Below are 17,675 nucleotides of genomic sequence, written 5' to 3' on the forward strand. Positions count from 1 at the left end.
AATCTAATAGAATTTCATGGCTTTTATATAATTTTTTAAATAGTTTTTGTTTCTAAATTATTTTAGTAAATATATAATTTTTAATAAATTTTATGTAAATTTTTTAAATAAAATTTATTTATAAAATAATAATTAAATTTTATTCAGAAAAAAAAAATAAAAAAAAAATCAAACATATAAAAAAATATTTTAAACACTTCCAAAGAATTAAAAGTTATTTAATTTTTTCTTATTTATTTTTAATAATCTCTAATAAATTTTAACATAAGTTTTTATTAAAATGAATTTACATAAATTTAATGTAAAAATCTCAATAATTTGTGTTAAATCAATTTACATATAAAGCTCATTCAAAGAAATTTTATAATATCACTTCATATCTTAAAACCTTTTAAAAAAGATAGTTCTCCAAATACATAATTCTCTTTCGAGAGTCATCTTTAATCAGAAAGCCTTCTCCCAGGCGTTGGCGCAGCTGCTCTACTATTCCCGCATCCCATTGCAGTTTGGAACATTGAGACACATTAAGATACTCCAACGAACCTAAATGCTCAACATTGGGCACCATCTCTAAATTGGAACAACCGGCCAACTGAAGACTTCGGAGGCTTCTCAACTTCCCGACTGAGTCTGGGAGCCTCTGCAGAGCGGAGCAGTAGGTTAAGTCCAGATGTTGGAGGCCTGCTAGGTTCCCAACCGAGTCCGGAAGCGTCTGCAGAGTGTAACACCCTCCCAAATCCAGATGTTGGAGGCCTGCTAGGTTCCCAACCGAGTCTGGAAGCGTCTGCAGAGCGGAGCAGTAGCTTAAGTCCAGATGTTGGAGGCCTGCTAGGTTCCCAACCCAGTCCGGAAGCGTCTGCAGAGCGGAGGAGTAGCTTAAGTCCAGATGTTGGAGGCCTGCTAGGTTCCCAACCGAGTCCGGAAGTGTCTGCAGAGCGGAGCACTCCCTCAAGTCCAGATGTTGGAGGCCTGCTAGGTTACCAACAGAGTCCGGAAGAGTCTGCAGAGCGGAGCACCTTCTCAAATCCAGATGTTGGAGGCCTGCTAGGTTCCCAACCGAGTCCGGAAGCGTCTGCAGAGCGGAGCAGTCCCTCAAGTCCAGATGTTGGAGGCCTGCTAGGTTCCCAACCGAGTCCGGAAGCGTCTGCAGATAGGAACACTCCCACAAGTCGAGATGCTGGAGGGCTGCTAGGTTCCCAACCGAGTCCGGAAGCGTCTGCAGATAGGAGCACTCATACAAGTAGAGATGTTGGAGACCTGCTAGGTTCCCAACCGAGTCCGGAAGCGTCTGCAGAGCGGAGCACCTGCTCAAGTCCAGATGTTGGAGGCCTGCTAGGTTCCCAACTGAGTCTGGAAGCGTCTGCAGAGCGGAGCACCTGCTCAAGTCCAGATGTTGGAGGCCTGCTAGGTTCCCAACCGAGTCCGGAAGCGTCTGCAGAGCGGTGCTGTCCGCCAAGTTGAGATGTTGGAGGCCTGCTAGGTTCCCAACCGAGTCCGGAAGCTTCTGCAGATCAAAACAGTAGGTCAACTTGAGATGTTGGAGGCTTGCTAGGTTCCCAACCGAGTCCGGAAGCCTCTGCAGAGCGTAGCAGTTACACAAGTTGAGATGTTGGAGGCTTGCTAGGTTCCCAACCGAGTCAGGAAGCGTCTGCAGATGGGAGCACTCCAACAAGTGGAGATGTTGGAGGCGTGCTAGGTTCCCAACCGAATCTGGCAAACTTTCAAGATGACGACTGTGGGACAGTACAAATATTTCGAGGTGCTGCAGGTTCCCAATGAAATCTGGAACATTTAAAAGGGGAGCGCGAATACACAATTCCCTCAGCTGCAGAGGTGCCTGCATTGTTTACATACATTATTAAAGTACGTCTAAGACTGTAAATGTCACAGGCAGTGTGTTAGAGGAAGACAATTCTTAAATGCAGTAAATATTTACAATTTGAAGAAAAAACAAGAAATAGAAATTTAAGAAGAATACCTGATATTCGTGTTGCCAGAGTGTTTTCAAAGATTTTCCCTTTATATGTAAAACTCTTAAATTCTTGGTTGGAATCCAGGAAGGGAAGGAGGACTCGGGACAGCTCAGCCACTCTAAATATATTAGGTTTGGTAAATGGTGGCAAACATTCAATAGGCATTTAGGAAAATAACCTTCAGCCTTAAGCAACTGCAACCTGCTCATATTACTCAATAAACGAGTGCGAGCAGGCTCCGCAAGGTTTTCGAAAGATTGTTCAACCTCATTTCCATTTACCAGGCTAATTCCACGCACCTGAATTGTTCACTCAGAGCTGTTACAAACAAGATGCATTCTTGCAAAGTTTTAAGAATTCAAAACTAACAGGACGCTAATTGGAAATCTGTCGAAAACACTTCAAAATACTTACAGGTAATTGGCCGGAAAGCTTATGAAAAAGGTTGGCAGTTGGGTTCCAAAGCCGAAGCTCACCATCAGGAGGTTCCTTCTCCGCCAGATATCTGCCCATGTCTCTGACATGGTCATGCATTCTCAGACGGTTTTTACTGTCCACTTGAACCAAACATCTGTTTTCCAGCTTCCAAAGGCCCAGCGTTCCTTCCCAGCCGGTTCTATTCAATATTCTAATGACTCTATCTCTTTTTTCTCCTCTGAAGAAGCAGGCAATGTCTAAGAATATATTTTTCTCCTCCTCATCAAGACCGTCGTAGCTAATTCTTAGCCTGCCTTGTATATCATCAGGAAGCATGTTGGAGATTTTGCGAAATTGTGCTTTCCAATGATTTAAATCATTTATTCCACAGAGAAGCGACCCAAATACTTTAATAGATAACGGCAATCCAAGGCAGGCACCCAAAAACTTTTCAACCTCCTCCTCAAATCCGACAGCAGGATGAGGCTTGCCAAATGCATACCAGCAAAAGAGCTGTCGGGAATCCTCTGGATCGAGACCTTGTAGCATGTACATCGACGTGTCTGGAATCTGTGATCTTATGAGAACATCCTTATTGCGGGATGTCACTAAAATTAAGCTACTGCTTTTAAGGGCATCCTTCGCTGGATAAAGTAATGCCTCCAGCTGCTCAATATTATCTACATCATCTAAAATAATGAGACAATCAGAAGATGGGAGAAGCCTTAGGAGCTTTCCTTTACCTTCATTGATGCAGCGTATTTCCTCGTCCTTCTGGGTTAAGTCCTTTAGAAGGTATTTCTGCAAGGTAGTTAAAGGATTGTCTCTGATATCCTCTAAAATGCAAAGTCGCTTGTATTTTGATCTCTGATTGTTAAAGAACTCTTTTGCTAGGGTGGTTTTGCCAACCCCTCCAATGCCCACAATTCCTATAACTCTAACCTTCCCATCTTCCTGCTGCAATGACATTGTGGTTTCAAAATCTTTTACTTTTCCCTCCAAGCCTTTTGGATATTCTGACACATACAGTCTTCTTTTCACATTTTTCAGCACTCCTTCCACGACGTCTTCTCGGAGCTGCTCCATACTAAAACAATGAAAGAAACCAAACATGAACAGTGGTTGAACATCAGACACTCGCTATGAATTTGGTTTCATCTTTATCATTAATCATAATTAGAAACAAATAAAGCTGCCTATATACATGCATCGGAAGTTTTAATCACATTTAACTATGAAATTTTTATGAATTTAATTTTTGTATGAATTTAATTTTTGTTGTTGACGCTATGTGAGGTGGAGGTGGATGTTGAGGAGGAAGCCATGCGATATAGAAATGAATAACAAAGAAGTAAAGATTGAAAGTACGTTGCAGAGCCGGGAAATGCGCACTTAACCTCAATATTGTTGTCGTCCTCCTCGCCTTTATAAACCAGTATTATGCGCCTTTATCACCCTCAATATTCAGCCAATCTATTGAAAAATTCAGCACTGAGATCTGGTTGAATTCTGAACTTCTTATTTTCTTGAAGAAACTGAGTCGTGAGGCCTTTTCTCTTACTATTAATACCTTTTTTGGTTGAATGGATAGAAGGAAGGAAGTAATAGTACATTAGTCTGAACGGGGGCAGCCAGGAGTCCTTGGCAATTTCCTGGCCACTGCTTTTTCGAGTCTGGGATGTGACGCATTGATCAAACGTAAAGCATTTAGCAGAAGTTCCGGGCAATTTCTCATTTATTTTCAAATCTTTACAAACCACATATACTGATTAAACATAAAGCATTTAGCAGAAATTCTTAGGCAACTTCTTCCTGAATGCATTTTCAATTCTTCACACTACCAGGTATGACGCATTGATTAGATATAAAGCATTTAGTCCAAGTTGTGGGTAATTTTTAAATAATTAAATAGTTTTTTAATAATGCCACCGCCCAGATATCTACGAAGCTTGCCACCAACCATATATAGAATTCATGGGATGCCCAGTGATCTGAAAAAGTGAAAGACAATAAAGAAACGTCATAGAGATGGAGAAAGCAGAGAGAAATTCTCAGATAAAGACAAATTCTTACAGCAGTGGTCACATGGAGTGTTGTGAAGAATTCAAGAGATGCCAAATAACTAACAGAATTGAAAGGGAATAAGGAAAGGGATGTGCCATGTTGAGATCTTCACAAGATGCCGAAAAACTAACAGAATTGAAAGACGATATGAAAGGGAAGTCGCCGTGTTGAGATCTTCACAAGATGCCGAAAAACTAACAGAATTGAAAGACAATAAGGAAAGAGAAGTGGATTTCTTGGAATGTTAAGTCAGTTCTGTAATATGCAGAAAATACGAAAATTTTTCTTAAAAACTTTATAAATCACAAAAGTTTAAATTCAACAAAAATTTTACTAATTTAAAAAACAAATTCTCACAGTAGCTATCTTGCATAGTCCTGTTTATAATCTATGAAAGGCAGGCTGATCTCGAAAATGGGAAAGAGAAATGGCCATATTGACCGCTGCGTAGAAATGAAGAATACTGAGCAAATTCTTCCATTGAGACAAATTCTCATAAATTGCTGTGTTAAAGACGGTGTAGAAACTGCAATTGAAACCTGAGCAAATTCTTCACTAAATACAAACTGTCGTAGAATTTATGAAATGCCGGATTAAATATGGTGGGGAAACTGAAACTGAAAGCTGAGCAAAATTCTTCAGTAAATGCAAATTCCAGTAGAATTTATGAAATGTCTTGTAAAAGAGGGTGGGAAAAGTGAAATTGATATATTGAGTGGGACATACAACACTAGTGGGATTACTTGTCTATCCATTCCAAATACCAAATTTTTCCATTTCAAAATTGTTTTTTTTTAAATTATTTTTAATTATAGTAAACTTAGGATTAATTTTGGGATTACTTGTCAATCCATTCCAAACACCAAATTTTTCCATTTCAAAATTGTTTTTTCAAAAATTATTTTTAATTATACTGAACTTAGGAGTCTTTCGCTTTTGGTTTAGTATTCCTTATTAAGATGCTATTACTAAGATTTGCAAATTTATCTTTGGATAGTTAATTCCTTAGATTAACCACCTTCCATCTTCAATTTATATAAAAAAAACATGCTAATTTCCATAAAAACAAAACTTTAAACAAAATTGGTAATAAATCTAAAATAAATGGCACGGAGTTAAATATTTATGTTAAAATTGACTCAGTGAGGACTTAGAGTCACATAGAAAGATAATAGTAAATTAACTCAACATAATTACCTTAAAAATTTATCGCAAAACTAAAACAATTTTCTTTTACCAAATTTTGATTCAACAAATGGTCATTAATGCTGATTAAACCTAAAGCATTTAGCTGAAATTCTTAGGCAACTTCTTCCTGAATGCATTTTCAATTCCTCCCACTACCAGGTATGACGCATTGATTAGATATAAAGCATTTAGTCCAAGTTGTGGGTAATTTTTAAATAATTAAATAGTTTTTTAATAATGCCACCGCCCAGATATCTACGAAGCTTGCCACCAACCATATATGGATGCATTGTTATTAAACATAAAGCATTTAGCGAATTTCCCGGGCAATTTCTGAGTCAATTTCTTGGATGCCACAATGGTCACAAGTTGTAAAGAAAGTGGTTTCATTTTCCTGGAAAAAGAAGACAGTCACACCGATTTGACGTATCTTGCCATCATGTATTTGTGCTATTTGGACATCAATGTTCACAAAAGCCATGTATTTTATGTTCACAAAGTCATGGGATATTACGATGCCAAAATTTAGCAAATAGAATTTTAATGATATTTTTAAAATTGTTATTATACTTTTAGTTATCAGTTCACATCAATGTTAATTTTAAATTTGTAAATATAAAGAGGAATCAAATCTAAATCAAATCTTTTTTCATTTTAAAAGATATTTATATTTTAATAGATTTGATCATTCTTAGCATTTAGTAGATCAAAAGTTAAGATGGATCTACCCAGTTATTATTATTTATAATTTTAAATTCATTTTGAATGACAAGCTAGTGGTCCCTAAAGAGGCAACCTCTCACTCCAACTAAATACTTGTCTTGGGCCTCTTAGTCATACAAAATCAATTTTGCTAAAAAAATTTAATTAAATCTAAAATAAAGTTTTGAAAATTATTATTTAAATTTTTTTCAATCTAATATGCATATTATGATTAGATTATTTATTTATTTATTAAAAAAAAAGTAACTTTATTAATAAAAACAAATATAACAAACTAGTGGTCCCAAAGAGGCAACCTCTCACTCCAACTAAATACTTGTCTTGGGTCTCTTAGTCATACAAAATCAATTTTGCTAAAAAAATTTAATTAAATCTAAAATAAAGTTTTGAAAATTATTATTTAAATTTTTTTCAATCTAATATGCATATTATGATTAGATTATTTATTTATTTATTAAAAAAAAGTAACTTTATTAATAAAAACAAATATAACAAATTAAATTTAGTTCTTGTTTTTTATTAATATTTTTAGCTTCTTTTAATTTTTCTTTTTTTCTTCTTCTTAAAACCCTAATTTTCATTCATTTATAAAACGATTCAAAATTACATTATGCATATACACCTTTAAGCCTATTTCAAGAAAAAGTTTTGAGTTCATGTACTTTGAGCTAGCATGCTTCTTCTTAATACATTTTTCTTTATTTTAGAAATTTCAGAAAAAACTATATAAATAATATTACTACAAAAATTGATAAAAATAATTTTTTCCACCCTTATCTGAAAAAACTGCATATGGATGGTAAGATTCAATGCATCTTTTATGTGAAGTGTTTATACAAAAAAATAAGACCTTTTAGCCTATATTATTTGTTTTATGTATAAACTGTGATAATGATAGTACTCATAGGAGGAATATTCACACTACTAGATATGCGAAAGTCTTGATCCATAATCAAACTTTATTTTGAAAACTGTGAAACACTTAACATCATTACTTTAAAAATTTATCCATTTAAAATCACTACAATATCTAATCCATATTAAACTGTGAAACACTTAACATCATTACTTTAAAAATTTATCCCAAATCTAAAACAATTTAATTTATTTTACCAAATTTTGGTTCAACAAATCGTGATTAATGCTTCTCACCTTACAATGCAAATGTTGGTAGAGGGCAGCTTGTAAAATAATATCAGGCAATGTTAATGGAAAGAATTTGGTAAGAGTTATAGGAAACTGGGTTAACATGGCGCATGGCTTTTTTCTTGAGTTTGAAGAGGTTTCCATTTACATAGATCAAGTTTGTCTCACAAAATATTTAAAGAAAATTTGTAGTATAAAATAATTTGATTTCCTCATTGTTTTTTGGATGATTTTTGAGCTTTATGTTTGAATAATCTAGTTTAGGAGATCTTATTGATATAATAAACAACAAATATAATAGTGTAGAAAAAAATAGATAAACAATATCATTTCAAAATTATAAAATTTTATAATAATTTCATAAGGTAAATGAAATTATATATAGGATTTAAAAAAAAAAAATCGTCGTATTTTGAGGAATTTTAAAGGCACTAATTATTTTTATTGGAAAACTTGTTGGACTTTTATGCTTTTAAATAGGCTACATTAAAGAAGAGTACTATGGGAAAAACCATAAATTTTCAGAGAATTCAATAGTTTAATTTAATATTATAAATTTTATGTGTTAAAATTATAATTATTAATTTTATTTTTTTATTTGTATACTTCTAATTATGCATTGATTTGAGTTTTTTATTATTTTATTTTATTTTTATTTGTCTACAATTTGACCAAGTCAAAATATTTACAAGACGATATTACAACATCTAATCTATACTGAGTTGAAATGTGCTTCTAGATATATTACATAATAATAATAATTTAAAATTATAATCAATTTAAATAATTTGTTAAATAAATAATTTTATTTTAAAATAAAATTATATATATATATATATGATTTAAAAAAAAAACACACATTTTAAATTATTAAAAAAGTACATTTTTTTTTAAATTAAACTATATTTTAAAAACTAACTCATACAATAAACTTAACGACTTTACCAATAAAGCTTAAACTTATATTCTCAATTAACCAAGAGAACCTTTATTCCTATTTAAAGCCAAAGTGGTTCCCAAACCAATTGCCTTTGGTGAGACTTTTTGGAAGCTTTTCTACTAGTCTTTTCCGGTCTAATTTCTTTAAAATCCGGCACGAATTTATTGAAATCACAAGCTTGATGGGTAACAACTACACAATCTAAGTGTCCTAAAGGTTTTTTAGGGTGTTGAATCCATATATATAGTAAAAAAACCATTTTAAATAACACAAATAAAAAAATCACAAGTTTGATGGGTAACAACTACACAATCTAAGTGCCCTATGGGTTTTTTAGGGTGCTGAATCCATATATACAATCAAAAAACCAGTTTAAATAACACAAATCAAGATTTCACCTCAAAACTTTCCGCCAGATTCCAACACTAGAAAGTCCAAAAAGTCACACTAAAAACAACTTCATTTCCAAGTCCTTTCCTGTATATCAAGCTAGTATTTTAATCACCCACTTTTCGAAAATAAACATCATCTATGTTTTTCACCCAATTTTCGAAGATAAACTTCATATATGTTTTCATGTACATTACAATTATGATGCCTTTGATGTATGTTACAATTGAAATTTATGGTGGTGTTTCATATATAGGTTTGGGCATTAACCTTTTGTAAATGAGATGACTAACAAGTTTGGAGAAAATTGACATTGTAGTTATAAAGTAATTTATTAATTTCGTTTTATATTTTGACAATGCAGTGGTAATGTAATTAATTTTCTTAAAAATTAATTAAAGAGGTAGATTTGTATAAAGAAATGATGCATTGAAATTTTACAAGGAAATGATTGTATTAGTATGAAGAATTGAATGCATTGTATGTGGAGTATGTTTAGGAGTTATAGAGGTTTTCAAACATGATCAAATGGAAGGAAATTGATGGATCATCTATTATATTCATGAAATTACAAGTGAGAATGGATGTTTCTTGGTATGACTTTGTAAAAATATAATCAATGATGTTGTTGCAAGCTAGTTGGTTCAATGTCCAAGCCATAAAATCTAACATGAATGAAATATTACTAGCATAAGTCAAAGACACCACATAAAAAATGCAACCTAAATTGGAGCAAATGTTGAGATTGAGGAGGATTGACGATAATGCAGGAAAAGTTGTTGTTTGGTATGTAAACCAAAGATGTCGCATTAAGGAGGAACAACACTACTCACTCTAAAAATTTAAAGAAAAGTTGAGACCCTTGTTAGGGTAGAAACATTTGTCGATAAATGTGAGTTGAGCTAGATAAAGTGACACCCTAAAAAAAACAAAATACACATAAAATCAACTCGACCCAATTAGATTGTTGCATAGTTCTATGAAATAAGAGAATGTCGCAACAACCACTTAAACTAGTACTGGAAAAAGTTACATAGATGATGCTACAAGAACTTCTAGATGGTTTGCTTGGTGGTATGGATGTCAAATAGAGTTATTTCAGTGTAAACACAAGTTGAAGTTGTTATTCCCTTTAAGAGTCTTCATGATCTTCAAAAAGGAGAACTAAGTCATCAAGTCATCTTGATTGTGAAATGGATATTATTATACAATCGAAGAAAAAAAGAGAGCCCATGTATGAAGTTGGCATCAATTAAAATAATTTGGATAAAGCACAACTCTTATACTTCTTATAAGATTTTTACATGTGTTATCTTAAATTATTATATTTTAACTTAGAACTTTTATATGGACATTGTTTCATCCCTTGAACTTAATTGAATTTTAAATGTGATTGATCGTGTAGTTTTTCAATGTTATTTTTTACTTGTTAGTGTTATAGCTTCTTTCTACCCATTTGTTTTTGTCTTGAAATCATTCCATGTTCTAGGCTTTTTTTTTATGCAGAAATGCTAATTTTTGTTGTATTATCAACCCATTATTTCTTGTTTCTATCCATTTGTTTTATTATGTATTGAAATCATTCAATGTTCTAGGCATTGTTTTTTATGCATCAATGTTGATTTTTGTTGTTATTGGACACCTAATTCTCTAAGGGTTGTGTGGAAGTTGAACGGCCAAAGGGAATCCAAGAGACCGCTTGGAATATGAATCCAAGGGTCACACCATGTACTATAAATGTATATAATGTTGTTGGGAACGGGACCCCCCAAGGACAGTTTTGGGTCTAAAATCTCATGTTTTGGGTCAATTGTGTAATAAAGTTGTAAAGTCTCCGCATTTTGCGGTCGCGGAGCACAAAGGTGTCAAGAGTCATAAGGGTTGTCTGCTCTTATGTTGTAAAGTGTAAAGTCGGTTGTAAAGATCCACCCATGGCCCGCGGACCATGGGATGGTATAAAAAGGAGCTAAGTAAGTTCGTTCTAAGTACTTTAGTTGTAGTTTCAAGAATGAAGTGAAGAGTCCTGGTAGAGAAGTCTAAGTGTTCAGGACTTAGCGTAGGTAGAGGCTCTGTAGCTAAGTGCACAGAGGGTTAGGGTGGAAGTCTGCAACTGAGTGTGTGGACCCCTACAGCTGTGTGCGCAAGGCAGATAGAATCTGTAATAATCTGAAGATATCAATAAAGAGAAGTATTCTGCAAATTTTTTGTATTTATTTCCTGTTAATGCATCTGGTTATATTGCGTTTTGGGTTTCATTTTCAATGTTTATGTGATGCGCGAATGTATGTGATTATATTAGTTAATTGAATGCAAGTAAGAATATCAGTTTACGCGGCGCTAACTGTGACTGTTTAGTAAGATAAGTAAAACACATAAGATAACTTGGGAACTTGTACAATACGTTGTCATAGCAGCACGAAAGTACCTGGACTACATGTTAAGGTTGCACGAAGGTCAATCGTACACCTTTGTGGGGGTACTGAAGGACGAAATAAAGGGCTAGACTGACATAGCCCTAAAGCTTAGTGACCTGCGCAAAAGTAGGAACAGAGGGTATAACCCGATATCACGACCATCTCAGGGTGCAAAAACTTGGTTCCAACATCTCCCCATACTGCTTCGGGTGAGACTTCGGTCTGCGCTCCGCGGGCTGATGCCAAAAGGGCCAGTAGTGTAGGGATTTGTTTGTCTAACTAATGTTGAACCTGGGTCAAGCCCCACATAGCCAACAAATAGTTCCGTTACCGGGATCGGAATCTGCATAAGATATGTGTGATGTCGTATCACTAGAACCCAAATAAGAAAGAGATCGAAGACTGGTTGGACAAGAAGATCCACGAATTCGCAACGCAAGAGAATAGAAATCCATGGTTGGCAAAGGAACAGTGGCTGCATAGATACCTATATACAAAAATTCACGAGATCTTTTTCTGTTCCTTTCAAGTTGAGTTATACGAGTGGATCGCGAAGCTAGTAGATAACCAAGGGAGGTGGAGACTTGACGGTCCTATTGTCTGGACCCCGTAGTTGGTACAAAGACTAGAAGCCTCTGAGGATAAGATCTCTCATGCTGTTGATCATTGGCTCGATCACATCATAGGAGGATTTGTGACTGAATTCCTGGTCGATACCTCAGTTGGTTACAGCGAGGCAGAGTGACGCTTTTTCAAAGGTTCGCGAGGTAAGTACTTGAAATCTTTGAATACCTGGATTAAGATGTTATTGTGCGAAAAATGGGTTATGCAGGTACCTTGATGTTCAGAGCTACACGAAGTGGAAAGACTTACAGAAACGAAGGAAGAAAGGGTCTTAAGTATAGCCCACTGATTTCACCTCCATTGGGTGACGAAGAGGGAGTAACGCAGGCTTCTCCGCGAAGTGCAATTCAGTTAATAAGACAAGGATTCCTGCGACTGCAACCTCCACCCATGCCACCTCCATCTTCTCCACCATCACCTGCGACTTCACCCATACCACCACCACTTCCACTGCAGTTCAACATGGAAAATTCAGTGAAGTTTCCTTTGTTTAAAGGCTTGGGAAATGAGAACCCATATCAGTTTTGGTTCGTCGTGAACGTTGTATGGGAAGCTCAGGGTGTCACAGATGATCTCATGAAGAAGGAAACATTGGTTAGTGCTTTGCAGGATCGCGCGCTAACTTGGTACATCAAGTACTCTAATGATAACCCAAACGCTGGAGTGGGAGACATCTAGATCGCATTGAATAAAGAATTCAGTAGGCCTAAATCTGAGGCACAGTCGATTGTGGGGTTCAAGGAAATCACGATGAAACTAGGCGAGACACCTTGGGAATTGGATCAAAGGTTGAAGTGCAAAATCCACGAAGCCAATATGAACTTAGCAAATGGACAGCACTGCAGATGGTTCGTGGCTTTGCTCCTGCCACACTTAAGGGTTGCAATATCACAACAAAATATTACGACTCAGGCAGAGGCCTTGGAGATTGCAATGAGACTGCATGAAACACCGATGCAAGATCCGAATCTGGGGGTTCAATAGATCCATGCACTGTTGCAAAATATTTTCCTTGAAATGAAAAGTTTGAAGCAAGACAGAATAGTTCGACCGGAGGTGCGCAAAGAGGTATGGTGCCTGAAATGTAAAGGTCAGGGGCATGACAAAGACCACTACCTAGTCTTTGCGAACTATATTGCAGGAGGAGGACCGATGCCTTTGAGGCTGGAAGCCCAAGCAGGACCAAGCACGAGGCCTACATTGTGGTGCGTTGTATATCAGGTAGTAGGAAAACATGCGACGGATAACTGTCATTTGCTGCAGAAGTTTGTACAAACACCACAACAACTATTCTGCAACTTCTGCAGGTCGGTAGGGCATGATGAGCGCAATTGCAGAATTTATGAATTGATGATGGATAAAACACCTACCCATAGGGTTTAGGCATAAATTTGGCCCCTGACCAGAATGCTGGGATGACGCGAACAAGATTTTAGGGGCACGAACGAGGCCGAGGCAGAGGAGGACCTAGCAGAGGTCGGGGACAGCTGATCTGTTACAACTGTGGAGGACCAGGACATTATGCCCGTGAATGCACTAACCCAACGTGACCATCGTGTAAATATTGTACTCAGTTTGATCATGAGACAAAGGACTGTCCTACGCTGATAGCAAGGATACGCGACAAAGGGGTGCTACCACCTCAACCGACTCAGAACTTGCAGATGATGAGGGCTGAGCCTCACGAGGAGGATCTGAATGTGAATATAGTGCTCCGAAGTGGAATTGCAACGAGCGATGATAAGGGGAAACAACCCAAAGACAACACATGGGTTCGCAAAGCTCTACCAAAGGAGGCTGAATTTTATTTGGAGCACGCACGTGAAACGTTCATGGAAGCAAAGAAGAGCTTCGTTGAAGCCTCCACCTCAGGGAGCAAGGATAACCCTGATGAGGAAATGGACCCTTCTATGCTTACGACCTTTCTAGAAACCTGCATGAAGCTGCTGCACAATAGCAAGGCTGTGAAGGGATTACAGGAGCTTATAAATAGATGTGCCGGAAATAGCATGTTGGAGATTTTGCTAAATTGTGCTTCCCAATGATTTAAATCATTTTTTCCACAAAGAAGCGAGGCAAGCACTTTAATAGATAATGGTAATCCAAGGCAGGAATCCAAAAACTTGTTAACCACTATGTCAAATTCCACAGTAGGATGACGCTGGCCGAATGCATGCGAGCAAAAGAGCTCTTTGGAGTGCCGTGGACTGAGGCCTTTCAGAATGTATATGGATGATTCTGGATGTCTGAGCTTGTGAGAACATCCTTATTGCGAGATGTCACTAAAATTAAGCTGCTGCTTTTAAGGGCATCCTTCGCTGGATAAAGTAATACCTGCAGCTGCTCAATATTATCTACATCATCTAAAATAATGAGACAATCAGAAGATGGGAGAAGCCTTTGGAGCTTTCCTTTACCTTCATTAATGCTGCGTATTTCCTCGTCCTTCTTCTGGGTTAAGTCCTTTAGAAGGTATTTCTGCAAGGTAGTTAGAGGATTGTCTCTGATATCTTCTAAAATGCAAAATAGCTTGTATTTTGATCTCTGAATATTAAAGAACTCTTTCGCTAGGGTGGTTTTGCCAACCCCTCCAAGGCCCACAATTCCGGTAACTATAACCTTCCCAACGTCAGGATAGTCACATTCAACCAAAAAGGCAGAGAGCTAAAAATCTAAAAAAAGAAAATGCGCACACTGTGAAAACCAAGGGAGGCATGAACCGAAAGAAGAATTTATGAACAATTGAATTTAAGTCATTAGCCCTACTTAGAAATAAATGAAGCTGCATATAACCATGGGCCATCTGCAACCCTGGGAAGTTTTAATCACGAACTCTCCCGACTGCATCTCCCTTCATAAAGCTTTTGTTCCACAGCAGGGCATAGAATACTAGTAACTAATTGAACTAGCTGATCTATGCAATTTTGGCCTTCCAGGGTATCAGTATCCTACCATACTTTCGCTACCATATCAGTATAACTCTGACAATTTTCTGAATTTCATCTGCTTTTGCTCTATTGTACTTCAAATATTTGTTTATATGTTATTTATCTTTCTAAGAGAACAAAGATTTTACTGAAATCATCTTCACCGCTCTCGTTCCCTTTTCGAAATGAAATACAAACTAATAATACATGCAGATGTACATGCTATAAGTCAGTCTCTTTCACCATGCAGATTTATCTAATAATTCAACGAATTAAATGCTAAGATGTACATGGAGGGGTGGTGTTCTCACCTGTTATACTTCTCTCCGTCAAAACCTATTATTTCTGCAACTGAAGACAGAGCATTCCTCCATTTTCCAATAATCTTGGAATCGTGTCGATGCTGACCATCAAATGTTTTTTTCCCTTGAAGTTTGTATAGGGCTTCAGCGTAGACTCCCTTTCCACCCTGCGCCCACCGAAGATCTGCAGGTTCGACACCGTAGAAGACTGGGATGATGGTGGACTTATTCTTTGACATACACTCCACCATCAGTACAAGCTCATCAAGGCACCATTTTGAATATGCATAATTCGGAGAAAAAATTGCTATGTTCACCGAGGATGTTCTAATGGCGCTTTCAATTTGAGGGGTCAGATTCTCTCCCACGCGCAATTCCTGCGCATCTAGAAATACCTTCAAGTCATGTTTGCAAAGGCAATTGTACAGATCGGTGGCAAAGGTTTTTTTGACGTCGGGACCCCTGTGATTAATGAAAATATCAAATTTATAGTCGTTGTTGACGCTATGTGAGGTGGATGTTGAGGAGGAAGCCATGGGATATTATAGAAATGAATAACAATGAAGTAAAGATTGAAGATGAGTTGCAGAGCCGGGAAATGCGCACTTAACCTCAATAGTGTTGTCGTTCTCCTCGCCTGTATGGTCTCACTATTTCAGAGTAACCAGTATTATGCGCCTTAATCACTCTCAATATTCGGCCAATATTCAGCCAATCTATTGAAAAATTGAGCACTGAGATCTGGTTGATTTCTGAACTTCTTGTTTTCTTGAAGAAACTGAGTCGTGAGGCCTTTTCTCTTACTATTAATACCCTTTTTTTGTTTAATGGATGGAAGGAAGGAAGTAATAATACATTAGTTTGAACAGGGCAGCGAGGAGTCCTTGGCAATTTCCTGGTCACTGCTTTTTCGTGTCTTGGATGTGACACATTGATTAGACGTAAAGCATTTAGCAGAAGTTCCGGGCAATTTCTCCCCATTTATTTTCAAAACTTTACCAACCGCATACCACTGATGTGTTGTGATTAAACATAAAGCATTTAGCAGAAATTCTTCCCACTACCAGGTATGACGCATTGATTAGATATAAAGCATTTAGCAGAAATTCTCCTTATTGTGATTAAACATAAAGCATTTAGCAGAAATTCTTAGGCAACTTCTTCCCGAATGCATTTTCAATTCTTCCCACTACCAGGTATGACGCATTGATTAGATATAAAGCATTTAGTCCAATTTTAAATAATTAAATAAATTTTTGAGAATGCCACCGCCCAGATATGTACGAATCTTGCCACCAACCATATAGGGATGCATTGTGATTAAACATAAAGCATTGAGCAAATTTCCTGGGCAATTTCTTAGTTAATGCAGTTTCAAATCCTGTCACTACCAGGTACCCCATTGATTAGACACAAGGAATTAAATAGAAATATTTTAGGAAATTTCATGGTCAATACATTTCTGAACATTGATGCATTCTAATTAAACAAAGTCTTTAGCAGAATTTGTTAGGCAATTTCTTAGTCAGTGCATTTTCAAATCCTGCCACCACCAGCCCCCATGTATCACATTGATTAGACCTAAGCATTAAGTCGAATTTCTTAGTAATTTCCATGTCACTCCATTAATGTAATGATAGCTTCACGTTTTTGGATGCCACAGTGGTTACAAGTTGTAAAGGGCAAGCGCTAACCAGCCTGCCATAGGGCATTTAATGGGCCTACTGAGGTTGGTTCACCATCCATGACCCATAGTAAGATTTGACAAGAGCATGTGGTGGACGGCAAGAGCTAACCAGCCTACCATAGGGCATTTAATGGGCCTACGGAGGCTGGTTCACCATCCATGACCCATAGCAAGATTTGACAACAGCATGTGGTGGACAGTTCCCAAGTTCTGACCTTGAACCATAGGGGCTGCCACCAATGTCAGAGGAATTGTGTGTGCGCGGAGCAGTCCATCCATCAATTTGAAATTTGAATTTATCCGCATTCAAATGAGGCGGGATCTTGAGTGATATCTTCTAGACGCGGGGTAGTCACTCAATTTCAAATTTGAAATTTAGAGGGGCGCACAGCGCAAAGCACTACATGACTGCAAATGCCCACGACGTCAGCGTCCCCGTGTGTTTCTTCTATGGCTGCTGGTCGACCTGCTATTGGTTTGTTTTGGTGCTGGACGCTTTCTTCTCAAACCACCGAGCACGACCTATTGCTGCTTTGTTTTCAATTCATATCTAAAAGAAATAGAGTTATCGATCTCTTGTTTGTCCAATTAAGAAGCAGCTTTAAGTATTCCAATCGTAAACCTATAACAAAGGGATTATTCATGCAAAAAAAACATTGATCAACACCATTCATTAGCTTGCAACGAGTTGGAGATGATATGTCTATTTAATTTCAAGAAAACAAATTACATCCTTGAGTAGAAAATCAGAATTATGAGATCTAATTAACAAATGGTTTCAAAATAAAATCCCTACGTTTAGATCTAGCCTAAATCCCAGGTCATATGAAATCAATCAATAAACAGTCTACTATGCAAGCATTCTAAAAGATCTAAGCAC

The 17,675-nt window shown here is 36.8% G+C and overlaps 1 protein-coding gene across 4 annotated transcripts in view; it reads right to left on the bottom strand.

Moving 5' to 3' along the window:
* Window positions 1-363: 363 nt before the first annotated feature.
* Window positions 364-17,675, bottom strand: part of LOC149236538 (disease resistance protein RPV1-like) — a 152,155-nt gene continuing 134,843 nt past the window's right edge. Inside the window, exons 1-5 of one of the 4 annotated variants that reach the window (XM_089372422.1) lie at window positions 15,720-16,147; window positions 15,118-15,570; window positions 2,388-3,477; window positions 1,979-2,272; window positions 364-1,837 (exon numbers count right to left, since the gene is read on the bottom strand). In XM_089372422.1, coding sequence (XP_089228548.1) covers window positions 392-1,837; window positions 1,979-2,272; window positions 2,388-3,477; window positions 15,118-15,359 — 3,072 coding nt within the window. In that variant the 5' untranslated portion in view covers window positions 15,360-15,570; window positions 15,720-16,147 and the 3' untranslated portion in view covers window positions 364-391. Of the gene's footprint in view, window positions 1,838-1,978; window positions 2,273-2,387; window positions 3,478-3,787; window positions 4,005-15,117; window positions 16,149-17,675 lie in introns of those variants that run through there. The other 3 variants (XM_089372421.1, XM_089372423.1, XM_089372424.1) reach the window with 3 other exon arrangements.

Source organism: Pinus tabuliformis, chromosome 8 (genome assembly GCF_031772625.1).
Source record: "Pinus tabuliformis cultivar Carrire ecotype Pingquan chromosome 8, CPIR1, whole genome shotgun sequence".
In the NCBI taxonomy this organism is placed as follows: domain Eukaryota; kingdom Viridiplantae; phylum Streptophyta; class Pinopsida; order Pinales; family Pinaceae; genus Pinus; species Pinus tabuliformis.